We start from the raw sequence: 13,568 nt of genomic DNA, 5'->3' as shown, positions 1-13,568 counted from the left end.
ATGATTCCTATTTAGGATGTATTCAACAATGTTCACAAATTGCGATGTATTTTGATTTGAAAGCAGTGACACAACAGTACAATGCAGTTGCCTTCACTTAGCAACTAACACACTCATTAATAAACACGACCGTTTGATATCGCTAGCTGTATAAACAAGTCAGCACAGCATAATTTTATAAGTGTTTAATATGAAAACTAATTGAATACTTGAGGATTTGACTAATATGACAGAAACTAGAGCCGACCTAGATCACAATAAACAGTAAGGTCATGAAACCGGACTTGGTAAAAGTGGCTCAATACACACATCATCAAGGATATGCCTGATGGTGACAACGAGGGGAAACCTGTCGAAACGCTACTGTAAACTCTGTCCGGTGTAGACAGTGGCCCCCTCACTTCACCAGTAACAAAAACTCATGTACTACGGACAGGATCGAGTTGGTCGGCAACCAATCGGACCACTTTACTTTTTGCTCGCAGCTGTCACGTCCACCATCGAGGACAAGGGTGCAGAACATTCGAGACACTGCCCTGGAGAGTTATTTGACCTCTACATATAAATTAATACTCATCTAAAGCCGATAAAGACCGGTTTAAATCTAATTTCGGCGCATTCAACATGACAGCACGCACCCGCATCACGTTCAGAACCTATTAAAGCAATCAAAAACTGGTGGTGATGACCTTATAAAGATTTGTTTACAAGCACAGTCTGAGTAATAGAAAGAAATGTATTAAGAGTGTCAGCTGCATCTATTAATAAGCAGCTGGATCAGATAGCGGCATTTGTCTGGTAAAAACAATGCAAAGATCGGGGCGCCCACCACTTCCGTTCTTGGAGCAAACACGTTGGGTGCCAACAAAGTGGTAGTATTTATGAGAATGTTATGGGGAGCACGACGAGCCTCTGTGACGCGCGCGCCGGGCGGCGGGCGGGCCTCAGTGCGTCGACCAACTTGGCCACGTCGCGACCACCACTCGTCACCAAATTAGACGCGATCGCGATCCCGACACTACGCCGGCTGTGTGACGCTCCACCACTACCCGGCCCGATTTATCAAACAATATTTACAGCTGCCAGTGCGCTCGCGTAATATGTAGTTTAAACCCGTCAATATTTGTTTACTACCCATATAGTTTCTTTTACAACCATAACATCTGTTAAAAGGCATAATATGTTTCTGAAAGAGCAGTGGAAATCTTTAATGTTATGTTTGATGTGCAAAGGTACAATGCCTTTTACATCGCACGTATTATAAAAGCGGCACATGCTCAATATGCTGTTTTTCTTTTCTAGCATCATAAAGGTACGGGAAGAACATGATAATAAACCTAACACTACAGATATTCGTAAATAGAAAATGAAAAAACAATAACTTAGAAATTAGTCCTGCCGGCGACCACATAAAACTTTCCCTACAATTCTATCGCAAGGATTAAACATGGAGCAAGATGTTGCACAAAACCTTGGTTACTGGTGTAGTATAACTACAGGCAGCCTCAAATAAATGTACACAAATAGTCTCCGGCAACTGCGTACCAGCCTGTATCTATTCTGGCAATCTTCCTGATCCGACTTAGTTGCCCAATTTATACATACAAAATAACTGATATGAAATTATGGGCGTCAGAATTAAAACATTTGCTTTATGGCGTCAGTCTAGTCAAGACCTAAACATTTGATAAAGCGAATGCCCGTTTAGACATGCTCACAACAAGCCATTTATTTGGACGTAGATAATAAGGTCAGCAGTGTCACAATCAAACAAATCTGGTAAATTCTGGATAGGACGAACTGATAATTTTGATGGACGCATAAATAATGTTACTTGAAAATCAATGGATTTGGAAAAGAGTTTTTTCACACAATGAAAATAGAATATCGTGAAACTAAAGCATTTAAGATTCAAATTCAGCAGATACATAATATGTACGAGTATAAGGAAGAGGAAGCACTCACTCAGGAAACAGGGGACGCTGTCAATGTTACAACTACTGAAACTAACTATTTTCCTTATAGCCATGACCCTCGCGAGTAAGCAAATTGAACACACAGTATAGTATAATTGTTCAATAATGACATACTTACATAAAATATTATTATGTGAAAAACTAATAGAATATAGTAAATGCATAACCTAAATGATTTGATATGAACATTTAGTTCGTAAAGAAAGAACAGCTGCGGCTTTGAAAGGAACAATAAACGATAGAATAAACCACTAGGATTTACAGAACATATATTTTTCATTCGACCTAATTTCAAAATATTAGCATGCGATGTTTAATCGCATATGCACATAGAATTACGCATTGGCTACACCGCACATGGACATAATGCTTTTGATTGTACACAGTGTGGCAGATAGCCTATCTTGCATCATCCGAGTTATGCAACAAACGAATAAGGTAACTTATCTTCGTCTTTGATAAAATTAAGGTTAGTGACATCATCGTTTCAACTACCGATGACAATCCGGGACATAGTTGATAGCTCAAGATTTATAAAATAACTAATTATTTTCGTATAAGCATGTTTGGAATGGCAGACGAGGCCATCCGACCTCTTGTCCCAAGAATACATGACATTCAGCTGTACTTCAGTGAATTCATCGGGGTCCTTTTGCACGCCCAGAATAATAAAACTTACGGCAATGTGTTTCTACTACGCAAACATTGACATTTACTATACTATGAATTTGTAAAATCGTCAACCTCATTTAACATGTTCATTATTGAAACACTTGAAAGAATTTCAAGATCTCGGTCAAGGATATTTGTGTCAGTGATTCAGCAGCTATCACCGCTCGGGTTCAGAAGTCATTGACAGGAAATGTCGTTTGTTATCGACAGGGGCGGGCCTCGGGCGCATAGGAGCGAGTGCGTAGCGGCGAACCTCCGAATGTAGCCAACATTCAGGTCACTGGGACAGATGGTTCCAGATGGCGTGCCGCACTAGATAACTGCGTCTTGCAACACTGAGCTCGTTATTACATGGGAAAACATGCTACATGCAACAATGCCAAACGCTACCACGACGGTAAAGCTAAAGAACTAAATGAGAAATAATTTTGTGTGTGTGCGTTGACGACAGTGGTGAAGAAACTGTGACTGATTCAGGATCACGTGAAACGCTTCATGCAGCGGCTATTTATAACGTAAAAATCGATGAAAATAAAACTGAACAAAACATGTCCGACTTCCCATTCAACGAGGTCCACAACGGTGCCACATCACAACAAAACAGACATTTATAACCTAATAATTTTATTTTTAAATTTGTACCTGCTGCTGTTTACATAATTAAATACTGCTTGTACGATGTACTATTAAATGTTGATTGGAATTTATATATATATATATATATGACTCGGTGACCGTAAATATTTTGTTTTTTTTTTTAAACTGAGCCTTACACATAGCCCCTGTTCCACAATGTCTGGTTAGTGGCTACCTGTGAGATAAAATACATGCTGTCACTTTCTGTTATTATTTTTTTGACAGTGACAGCATGTATTTTATCTCACAGGTAGCCACTAACCAGACATTGTGGAACAAGCCCTTAGGTTTGCTTCCTAGTGCATATATCTGATACCTCTACATCTACCTTTACCACAGTACTGCGGTGTAAAGATCAACACACTGTCGATGTTCCTTTGCTGTTACTTCATGAATGAAGACGCCAGTGCCAGCCAATTTTACTGACTCACCATTTTCATTCACTTCAACATTTCTAGTATATATATTATTATTATTTTTTAACAAGTACTATTTATTTTTTACAGATTTTACACACACATACTTATATATTTTTAATGTAAGCTGCATTATTTATTTACTTACCATACACACTCATAACAGTAATTCACACAACACACACGTCCCATATACCTATACTTATATATTATTATTATTATTTTTTTTTTTTTTTTTTTTGTTTGTACATAGTTAAGTAGGTACTCGTGTACGTGACTGAGGTCACTTAAAAGGGCCAGCTGAAAATCAGCGCTGTGGCCTTACTGTCCACAGCTCATGCTGAGCTGGTGCCGTTTCGACACTCCGGACAGCAACCCGTTGTGTTATTGTTTTTATATTTTGCCTGTATTTTTTGCCTCATGTTCATTTTTTATTATTATTTTTTTGGCCTTGTTATCTTGTATATGTATTTCTTTCTTTTCTTTAAGTCTGTATTTTTCTTTTTGTTGTTGTTGCTGTCTATGTGTCGAATAAATGTTTCTTTATCTTTATCTTTATCATTCGATTGGATGAGACTCGGAATAAGGAAATAAACTATGTTTAATTCGGCCGCTAGCAGAGCAGAACCAGTTTGGTTAAATATATGAGAAGTACTCATTTGTACTTTGCCATGAGCTTGACCTGCCAATGTAGACATGTGCGACCACACGTTGAAAAATAAAACAGCTTGAGCTAAAAGCTATTGCATAATTCGAGACAGGTGGCATCAGTGGCATGTCATTATTTAACAAACGCTGAGAGAATCGTGTTGGCTTTATTCAGACAGACACCAGTTAGATGTATTCCCACGCGTGGTTGGCAAGCGCATGTGTTCATGTTGAGCTTTATAATTATTTTATGAACTATATCACAATAATAATTTTAACTCTGGTACAAATACGACAGTGTGTTATAAAAACGGTGAGACGATGACTCGCTCACGTGGATTTACACGCGTTGCCGGCTCCGGCAGCCAAGTGTGGAGAGTCAGGCTTTATCACCCGACGAAACTTCATTGTAGCGTTTTGGCTAGTTGATGCAGCTTATTTATTGCTCCAAGCAATTAACGCTAATCAACGCGTAAAAGTGAATGCTGAACTTAGTGGTCTCCTTGAATTGCCCGTCGTAAATGCAATTACAGCGGAACCCAGTAGAACGGCGAGCAGCCTCCGAGTGGAATATTCCGTGGAGCTTTCTAGAGGCAGGCGCAGTGGACTTGCGACACACGGACGCGGCCGCGGCACCACTTTCACTGCGTGTACGCAGCCCACCACCGCACCAATATGTCGGACAAACATGATAACCATCCACGCACTTGCAGACTCTACACAAACTGGAGTATAACATTGCCCTCGTGCAAGAAACCGGATACGGTAGCCGAGCTAGTGGAGTAAAGTGACTCGTGAGTGCAAACGACAGGAAAGGCAAACCATAATAAATGCGCATTGAATATTCATTATGTGAACGAAAATACCAGTTGGATTCTGCGTTGAGACCTTGTTGTAGGTCACGTTTTTGGTAAAGCATAATATTTAAAAACGTGTAGTGAAGACGGCGTTGTAGAGAACACGAGTATGCATTCATGCAACACACAGTGATGATTTCCTTATTAGATAACCACTATGGTGATATAAAATATTATCAGTATAAAACAAGAATAGGTTTATTTATGCAAAACAACTGAGACAACATGCGTATTTTCCCAAATACAGCCAATCGTGGTAGCGTCACATGTTCCAAGGCCACACTCTTCAATATACAATAAATCACACGATATCTCTATAACTTTCCCTTCATTCGAGATCAGCTGATCGGTCCAAGAAAGCTTTGGAAGCCTGTTGCCAAGTCAGATTGTCGTTTGCTTGTGCTCTACAATTATTGTTTTTTTTGTTTTAAATTCTGTGCTGAATATCTACTGATGACGTCAAATCACCTGACAATTGGCGTTAACAAAACAATCGTTTAAATTCAATGGTTCGAGAATATTGGAAAAATTCAAAAGATTCAGATAAAATACAGTAATAAATAGATTTTAAGTTAATATATCAAGTTAAGATAATTATGTATACATATAAATTATTACAGTTAGAGAAGGAACTAAATTTTCTATTGCACGCAAGCTACGGATGTAACTGTAAAGTATCCCAAATCTTTGAGACGAAATAGCATAAAGAGCAAAATGTTTGGAGCCATAAGCGTTGTATCTTTGTTAAATTAGCAAGTCAATGAGAATATTGGTGTCTCAAGAATCAGCAAATACTTTCCATGTTGTGAAAATCATGATGAGCTAATTTTCAAAATACATGCTGGTATTAAAATATAGAATTAAGATATATTAGAAGTTATACTCACTTGACAATAAATTTCCTTTAACCCGCTCGTGATGAAATCCTTAATTGGGACACGTTCACAGTTAAACCTTCCGATTCTTTTAACAGACACGATCACCACACTAACACTCAATGTTACTCAACACGGGAACCGACTATGTAGGTAGAGCGTACCAGGCGACCAAAATCACTAAAAATACAAACGCTGTATCAAACAAGTTCACGGGGGATATTGCACAGACAGTTTCAAACAGGTTTTCTTTGTTGGAGCTAAGAACAGCACAAAAAAAATGTAACTCAAAGTAAAAAGAGGTTGACGACACTGAACACTTGCTTCTCTTGGCGTTGCGCACTGGTGACTGAGGCGATGGCACGGCCCACGAGTAAATCAATGTTGCGCGGCCCGGGCCGCTCGCTGTGTGTGTCTGTGCACGCACGCACACAGGCGCGCGCGGGGACGCCGCCATTGTCCCCGCCTGCTGCTGCCGAGGGTCCACCCTGGTACCTGCTCAACCACTCTCAGTGAATGAACTCCACTTGACCTCCTCCACATCACCACACAAGACCGAAGCGCTATAAAACTCGCACATAAAAGCGCTCAGCAGTTTTCAGCGTATCAAAGGCCTTCTTGGCACCACATCTCAACAAAGATATGTTTATTATTCACCAAACGGTAAGTACAACTTATCTTTGTTTCAAAGCTTCTATAAAATGGTGACCATATGGAGCGAAACTGCGTATTTATAGGACAAAGAGCGTTGTTTCTGGAAATGTCAATCAAATTCCTTGACGAGTACAAAGTGCTCAGTCAAAGAACTAGTAGTAGATAACCGTGTACTCATAATAACGAAGATAATGACCAGTTTGAAGTAGATTTACGGAGCAGCCGACAACGCAGCTGGTTCGAGCACATCAACTAAAAATATCGGAGCAAACTGTAACTGCCTGCACACAATAATTTATATGAACCGCAGAATGTTGACCCTGGCCCAGGGTTCGGCAGTAATAAACACACCTTGTTTACGACTTCATGGAACACTTTCCGAAATGCAGATTTTAAAATTATCATACAAGGCCCAAGGAATAAAAATAAAACCAAGAAGTGGTAGGAAAATGCAAAAAATACTTAACGTGTACAAATATACGAGTAGTACAAAATAATCTTTAAAGGTTAAAAAGTAAAAAGAACCGACTCATCATCATCAATATTGATAAACTTAAAAAACAACCAACTTAAATATTCAAATCATATCTACATTATCTACATTTATACCCCTGAAGATTTTTCTCATCACGACCCATTACGTCCCCACTGCTGGGGCACGGGTCTCCTTCCAATGAAGGAAGGGTTTTTGGCGTAGTCCACCACGCTGGCCAAGTGCGGGTTGGTGGACCCCAACACAAGCAAGCTTGTGCTGAAGCAGCAACCGGGACCCACGGCTTAACGTGCCGTCCGAAGCACGGAAGCGTCCAGAAAAGCACCACTTGAAATTGGTCACCCATCCAATGGCTGACCGTGTCAGTTGTTGCTTAACCTCAGCGATCAGTTACGATCACTGAGGCCCGCTCGACTACGGACGCTTCAAAGATTGAATGATTTGTGATTGATTGATTTGAAGATTTTTCTGCCATACAAAAAAGGATTAAAAATCCATGCATGTTTAGAGTTTTCGTGGAACATACCAACAAAAAAGTAAGTACTCCTCTTTTTATAATCAAAGTACAAACCCAAGGAGGATATGACGGGTATCTCAGACTTTTTGGAGGTCAATTTTTTTAAATATTGTATTTTACTTATAAGCGGGATGATAAATTTTGGAATTGCCATACCGTATCGAAGCCTAAAATAAACATGACTATCAGATCAGATATGAGATAACCGAGCCTGAATCACATTTGATGAGGTAATTTAGATTACACAATATCGATCGGGCTCCACGTCCACTGACATACAACAACAATACCAGCCATCATCACCATCTAACATAGTAGCTTTAATTCACTGCTGTTAATTACTTTTCAACATTCAACCTATATGATGAATATAAATCCTCCAAAGATTCAACAGGCATAGAAGTTTTATTTTAGAGACAAGAGGAATTTCGCCTTTATAATAGATTAGAATAATATGTAATACTTTGGTTACCTCGTCAAAATATCTGGGTTGCAGTGAAGCGGAGCGCACGGAGAGGGCAGTTTGGTGAAGCTCGGGAAGGCGTCTGCTGCGGACCTACCGACAAACACACAAAATATACATTATAATGTATAACAGAACTAGCCACTGTATACAAAAGCAAAACACCTTTCCAGTACTTAGGTAGATTAGATAACGCGGAACGTATAGGCTGATTTATTTATTATCCGCATAGTTCAGCAATTATAAGATAGTAAATTGGATAAAATGTTTTACGAAGAAAGCCATGTCGATGATATTATAATACAAAGGAAAGAACACACTGTAATATATGAAGATTTATTGTAATGGAAGATTACTGATTGATAAATAATAATATTCAATCAATCAATTACTCGAAAGATGGTGACGTACGTACACAAAATCGTTAAAACATAACAAAAAGAAAACACAGACAAAGAGGCATGTTTACAAATGACGTCTGCCGAAACTTTATAGGTACTATACATAATTTAACCAGCAAATGGTTTCATTGATTACACTCTGGTGGTAGGTTAGTTCAGAAAATTTTACATATTATATTTCTACATACTCACACATTTATAATTAGGAATTAATTAAACCTTTGTTATGGATACGCCAGACCGGATTGCAATCCCTACCAACGTAGGCAAAACATGAAAGGTCAGCAAACACGATTGTTTACGCTCTGCATTGCCTACCTCTAATTTCGGAGAAGTATGCCCTCATGGTAATTAAATATTATGATGAACAATAAATCTAGTGCTGGATGTTAGCTCAGCCAACACACCAGGCTGATTACGGTGTTTTGTGATAACACGTTCATAGCATAAGGATTAACGGCTATTATAAAATTTCCATTAGAAATGATGCAGGTTCGTAGCGTAACTTAGCTTCAAATATATGTATATCATGTAACTTTTGATCATTTTCAATTATAATTTGAAATACAGACTAAGAAATCTTATGATTCAATTCCATAAGTTATTTAAAATAATGGGACCGTATAATAGGGAATATGCAAGTGGTTCAAATAAAGGTCAAATATTATTTATAATAAACTTTGTTGTTTCATAACTACGACTCCATCATTATTTTTGATTATAATTTATTTTTGAGCAAGTAAATGAAGTTGAAAAGTACAAAAAAACTTCGGTAAATTCTAACTTCCGAGAAACGTCACCCATTTTCTTAGGGCGGATGTGACGTCATAATTCTTTATATATCAATCTCAGAATAATAACTTCTTTGCGTTTGCGTATAGTTAAATAAATGTCAAGTGTAAACAAAGAAATGTTAATGTCACCGAGTATTTGTGATGCTCGTTGTGATCAGATACGATGGATCACATAAAAATTCTTCCAATACGAGTAGATCCTAGCCTCCTATAACCTCTCCACTTCTTGTTTGATATGCTTGTTTGTTTGCAAAGTTTCGGACTTTTTATATTTTTTGTTGGTAGTGTATGGGCTGCCACTAGTTGTTCTATTGTAATGAGGCGTAAACAGCCATTCGCTAGTCAACGAGCCACTCAAATATGCTCCATATTGCAACACAATAAAATTAAATTTGTATTGTAAGTATTATGACACGAACATGACACAAGTTGCTCTTTCTACTTTTAGGTTATAATGGCAGTCGTTAGTATATTTCAAAAGTTGTTATTTTTTTCTAAATTAAGTTATGGAAGACTTCTCGTAATCAGAAGAACTGGACACATTAAATTTATTACGCAGTATGAACGAGTAAACTGTGACCAGCTGCGGAAAAGGACAGCAAAGACTATTGAAAAGTCGAGAGCCGTGTGCCCAAATATTAGGGAATATGCATATATTTTTATACTCTTATTCGATAGTTTAGATAAGGGGGTTTAGACCTTTGAGATATGCACAATGGTTCCATTCAAGAGAGCCAGGTGCAGGTTCTTACACCCCCACAGATAATAGAATAGAATGACCCACTAACCCTAGTCTCTCTTACTGAGAACCAAAGTTACAGTAAGTACTTACATACAATACAAATATTACTTTATATTCATATTGCCATAATAGCGTAATATTGTGTACAAAGGTCCTCTGGTTTGCGCGCTCCCATTTCAAAAGAGCTACTAGCAGCTATTTACGAGCTCCCATTACAAAACAGCCACTGGTCACACTTTATTACCATTACAAAACAGCCACTGATCACACTTTATACACTTCCTTTTTCGTTTGTTACCATGACAACATTGGTTTGTTGAAAATACAAAAATACTCTGTGATTACTTGATTCGGTAAAAAATCTATGCCGACTGACGGGACTCATTATTCTGAGCCGTGAAATTAAACGATTATGACGTCACGACAGCCCGCCATCCTGACGGGAATTTCAAAGTGGTCGTGATGGTTGTAATTTTTTAACTTTCTTTAAAATACCTTAAATTACTTATTTTGGCGTTGAATTTTTTTTTACTATAATAAAGTGATGTAAAACTATCCAATAAAAGTATTAAAAAAAATTACGCATATTCCCTATTTCGGAATATATTTCCACGACCGTTGCCTTTATCAGCACCAAAATGTTGTGTAGGCACGAAATGTCAATAAAGATGCAAGTTTATTTTCTATCATGTCATGTTTATGGGGTAGACTAAAACCATATTCCATGCTAAAGTGAAGAGTCGTATACATTTAAGATAGCACACCTGGGAAGAGGGTAACACACTCACGCACGTCCTTTTAAGCACAGTTTTCTTGAATAAAATAATTAATCATGTGATAATTTTTCAGATAACACAACAATTTGTTCTATATTATTATGTATAGCATAGTCTTTATAGTTTAAACCTCTGTCCTACCTAGTGAGGAATCGTGCAAGGGATGAGATCACCGTTTATATTACATATTTTTTGTTAAGAACTGAAACATTTAGGAGGAATCTCTGGAGGCAGAATTCTACTTGAATGAATCACCGAGTGTGTTGACCCTTAATTTGTGATTTTGCTAAAGTACCTACATTAAAAGTCTCGTGTTTATTAAAACGTGCTTGGCAGCCGAACAAAACATCTCAATTTATAGCGTTTGGGGAGTACTTACTCCCCATTTTTATAACAATAATTATTAAAAAAACTTATGTAGTTTAGGCATTTACGCCTAAAATCTAATTCATTGGACGGAGGTGATGGTAAAGTTATAATTATCACTATTTGTAATTATCTATGATCTAACTCAATCTCAAATCATTTAAATTCGGAGTCCAACACAAACATATAAATCCTAAAATTAGCATCATAAATATGGAGCGAATGGGCAGATGGCTGAATATTGAATTTAGATTATTTCAAAATAGAATTCCGGGGATCAGCAGAATCAATCGCCCGTGTGTTTACTGAACGGATATAACCGACCTTCGATTGGCTGGAACCACTCTAGGGCTAAAAATCGTTCATGTGTAAATAAATGCTCACGAGAATACAAAACGTCAACACTGCATACTGTATCATGTCATGGCCGAGATGAAAAACAATATGGTTTCTTGCTGTCATTCAGGTAGAGATTTACAAAACAGAAATGGCTAAAAACACACTGTATTACGAAGTATACACAGTAGTAGTATTAGTAAAATCAGACCGCAGATATTACTTTTTTAAATTTCGACATTAAAAACATTAAAACATTCATGGTCACTGGAAACATCCATCGATAACCTTATCCAAAAAATAAATGTATAAAGGTATTGTTTGATTCCGTTGCAAATGATTATAATGAAAGAAAATATATTTTTGACAAAGTTATATCAACATAACACAGTAGATAGAGAAACATATAAAAGAAATAGCGAGTGTAGATTGGATACATAAAATCAATAATTAAATGAATAAGTAAAAACATATTCCAACTATCAACAAAATAATCTGAACGATAGGCATTATTTGTCGAGAGTCGAGAACTAACGAGCAATTAGGTTGAGAATCGTAACCACATACCCTTGTGGTAAAAGGGGCTTACATAATAGAAGCCCTTATTTGATCTCTGAAAGCATTTTTCCGCCCACGTAATATTATGTGACGCCCACACTCGCCCACTGCAACCCCTCGGCTGTCCAATTTCAAAACACAGTAAGCGCCAACTTTAAAAAAAAACGGGTCTTTGATTTATACATTATTTTAGGCGATTCCGCACATTCCTGCATTGTCAAAATATCAAAAAACGGCTTAGAAACGAAAATAAAATTTCTAAAAACCTAGTAACTCCACCCTGCGAAATCAAAGATGCCACGAAAACCATTTTAAAACGCAGTAAGAGCCACCAACCATTTTAAAACACAGTAAGTCAAAATGACTTACTAGGTTTTAAAATTGTCAATGGCGCTTACTAGGTTTTGAAATGGTCAGCAAAGGTCAATTTTTGCCCGTTAATTTTAGTAAGTCACAAATGGCATACATTATTACAAACACTTTTTTCGAAAAAATATCAGATATTTCAGAACCTGTATCTTTGAACCAATGAGACCTAGAGAGGTGAATTAAAAGTAGAACATAAGGAAATTTTGTCTTCTTTATAAAAGCCATAGAGACCTTTCTCGTCAGAACCTTTCTACTAGCCCTATTTTGCATAAACCAAAAAAAACTCAAACATTGTAAACTAATTTTAGATCAAAATTTAGGAAATATTGTCTAATTTAAGGCAGCCATAAATAATGTTCGTGTCAGACATGCCTTCTTAATATGGCGATTTGGTTCATTTAGATAAAACTTAAAAATATGCCGGTATTACAGCTATTACTTAGTGCGGTCGTGTAAAAGTGCTGCAAAATTTGATTTATATTATGTGAAGGATCCAAAACATATAAAAAAATAAAAAACATATAAATTATTACGTTATTATTGCAATTTCAATATACTTTACTTGTCTTAAATTACACAATAATGGCTCTTACTAGGTTATAAAATGGTCAGTGAGGGCGGTTTTAGGGTGAGAAAACCATTTAAAACCTAGTTAATGTTTTCTTTTGTGCATTACAGCAACAATATTAGTCATATTTAAATGAAATAGTATTGTATGTAAAGCCTAGGTTCTGCCGGTTCTTTTAAGCTTACATTCGTTTAGATATGTATCATAGTTTTACCAGGGCATTGAAATGAAGGGACAAAAACGTTTTTTGGCTCTCCTGAACATTTTGTCTCTTGGCTGTTACTGTGTTTTGAAATTGGACAGCCGCCCTGTGTCTGCACGTTTTCCATAATTTCTGATTGTCTGGTGCTTTCATTCGATTTAAAATAATATAAAAGAAAAAATATATAAGTATCTTTTTCTATCAGCACTTTGCTACAACGTCGTAGACAGCTTTTTTTACGCCCACACA

The 13,568-nt window shown here is 37.1% G+C and overlaps 1 protein-coding gene across 3 annotated transcripts in view; it reads right to left on the bottom strand.

The window, feature by feature from the left end:
• Nucleotides 1-13,568, bottom strand: part of LOC105382532 (inositol hexakisphosphate kinase 2) — a 45,138-nt gene that overhangs the window by 10,661 nt on the left and 20,909 nt on the right. For 2 of the 3 annotated variants that reach the window (XM_011552432.3, XM_011552433.3), the window contains exon 2: nt 8,217-8,300. In XM_011552432.3, coding sequence (XP_011550734.2) covers nt 8,217-8,300 — 84 coding nt within the window. Of the gene's footprint in view, nt 1-6,092; nt 6,458-8,216; nt 8,301-13,568 lie in introns of those variants that run through there. The other variant, XM_011552434.3, reaches the window with a different exon arrangement.

Source organism: Plutella xylostella, chromosome 8 (assembly GCF_932276165.1).
Source record: "Plutella xylostella chromosome 8, ilPluXylo3.1, whole genome shotgun sequence".
NCBI classification, from domain to species: Eukaryota; Metazoa; Arthropoda; class Insecta; order Lepidoptera; family Plutellidae; genus Plutella; species Plutella xylostella.
Note: the sequence above shows the minus strand (reverse complement) of the source record. Positions and strands in the feature narration are given on the sequence as shown.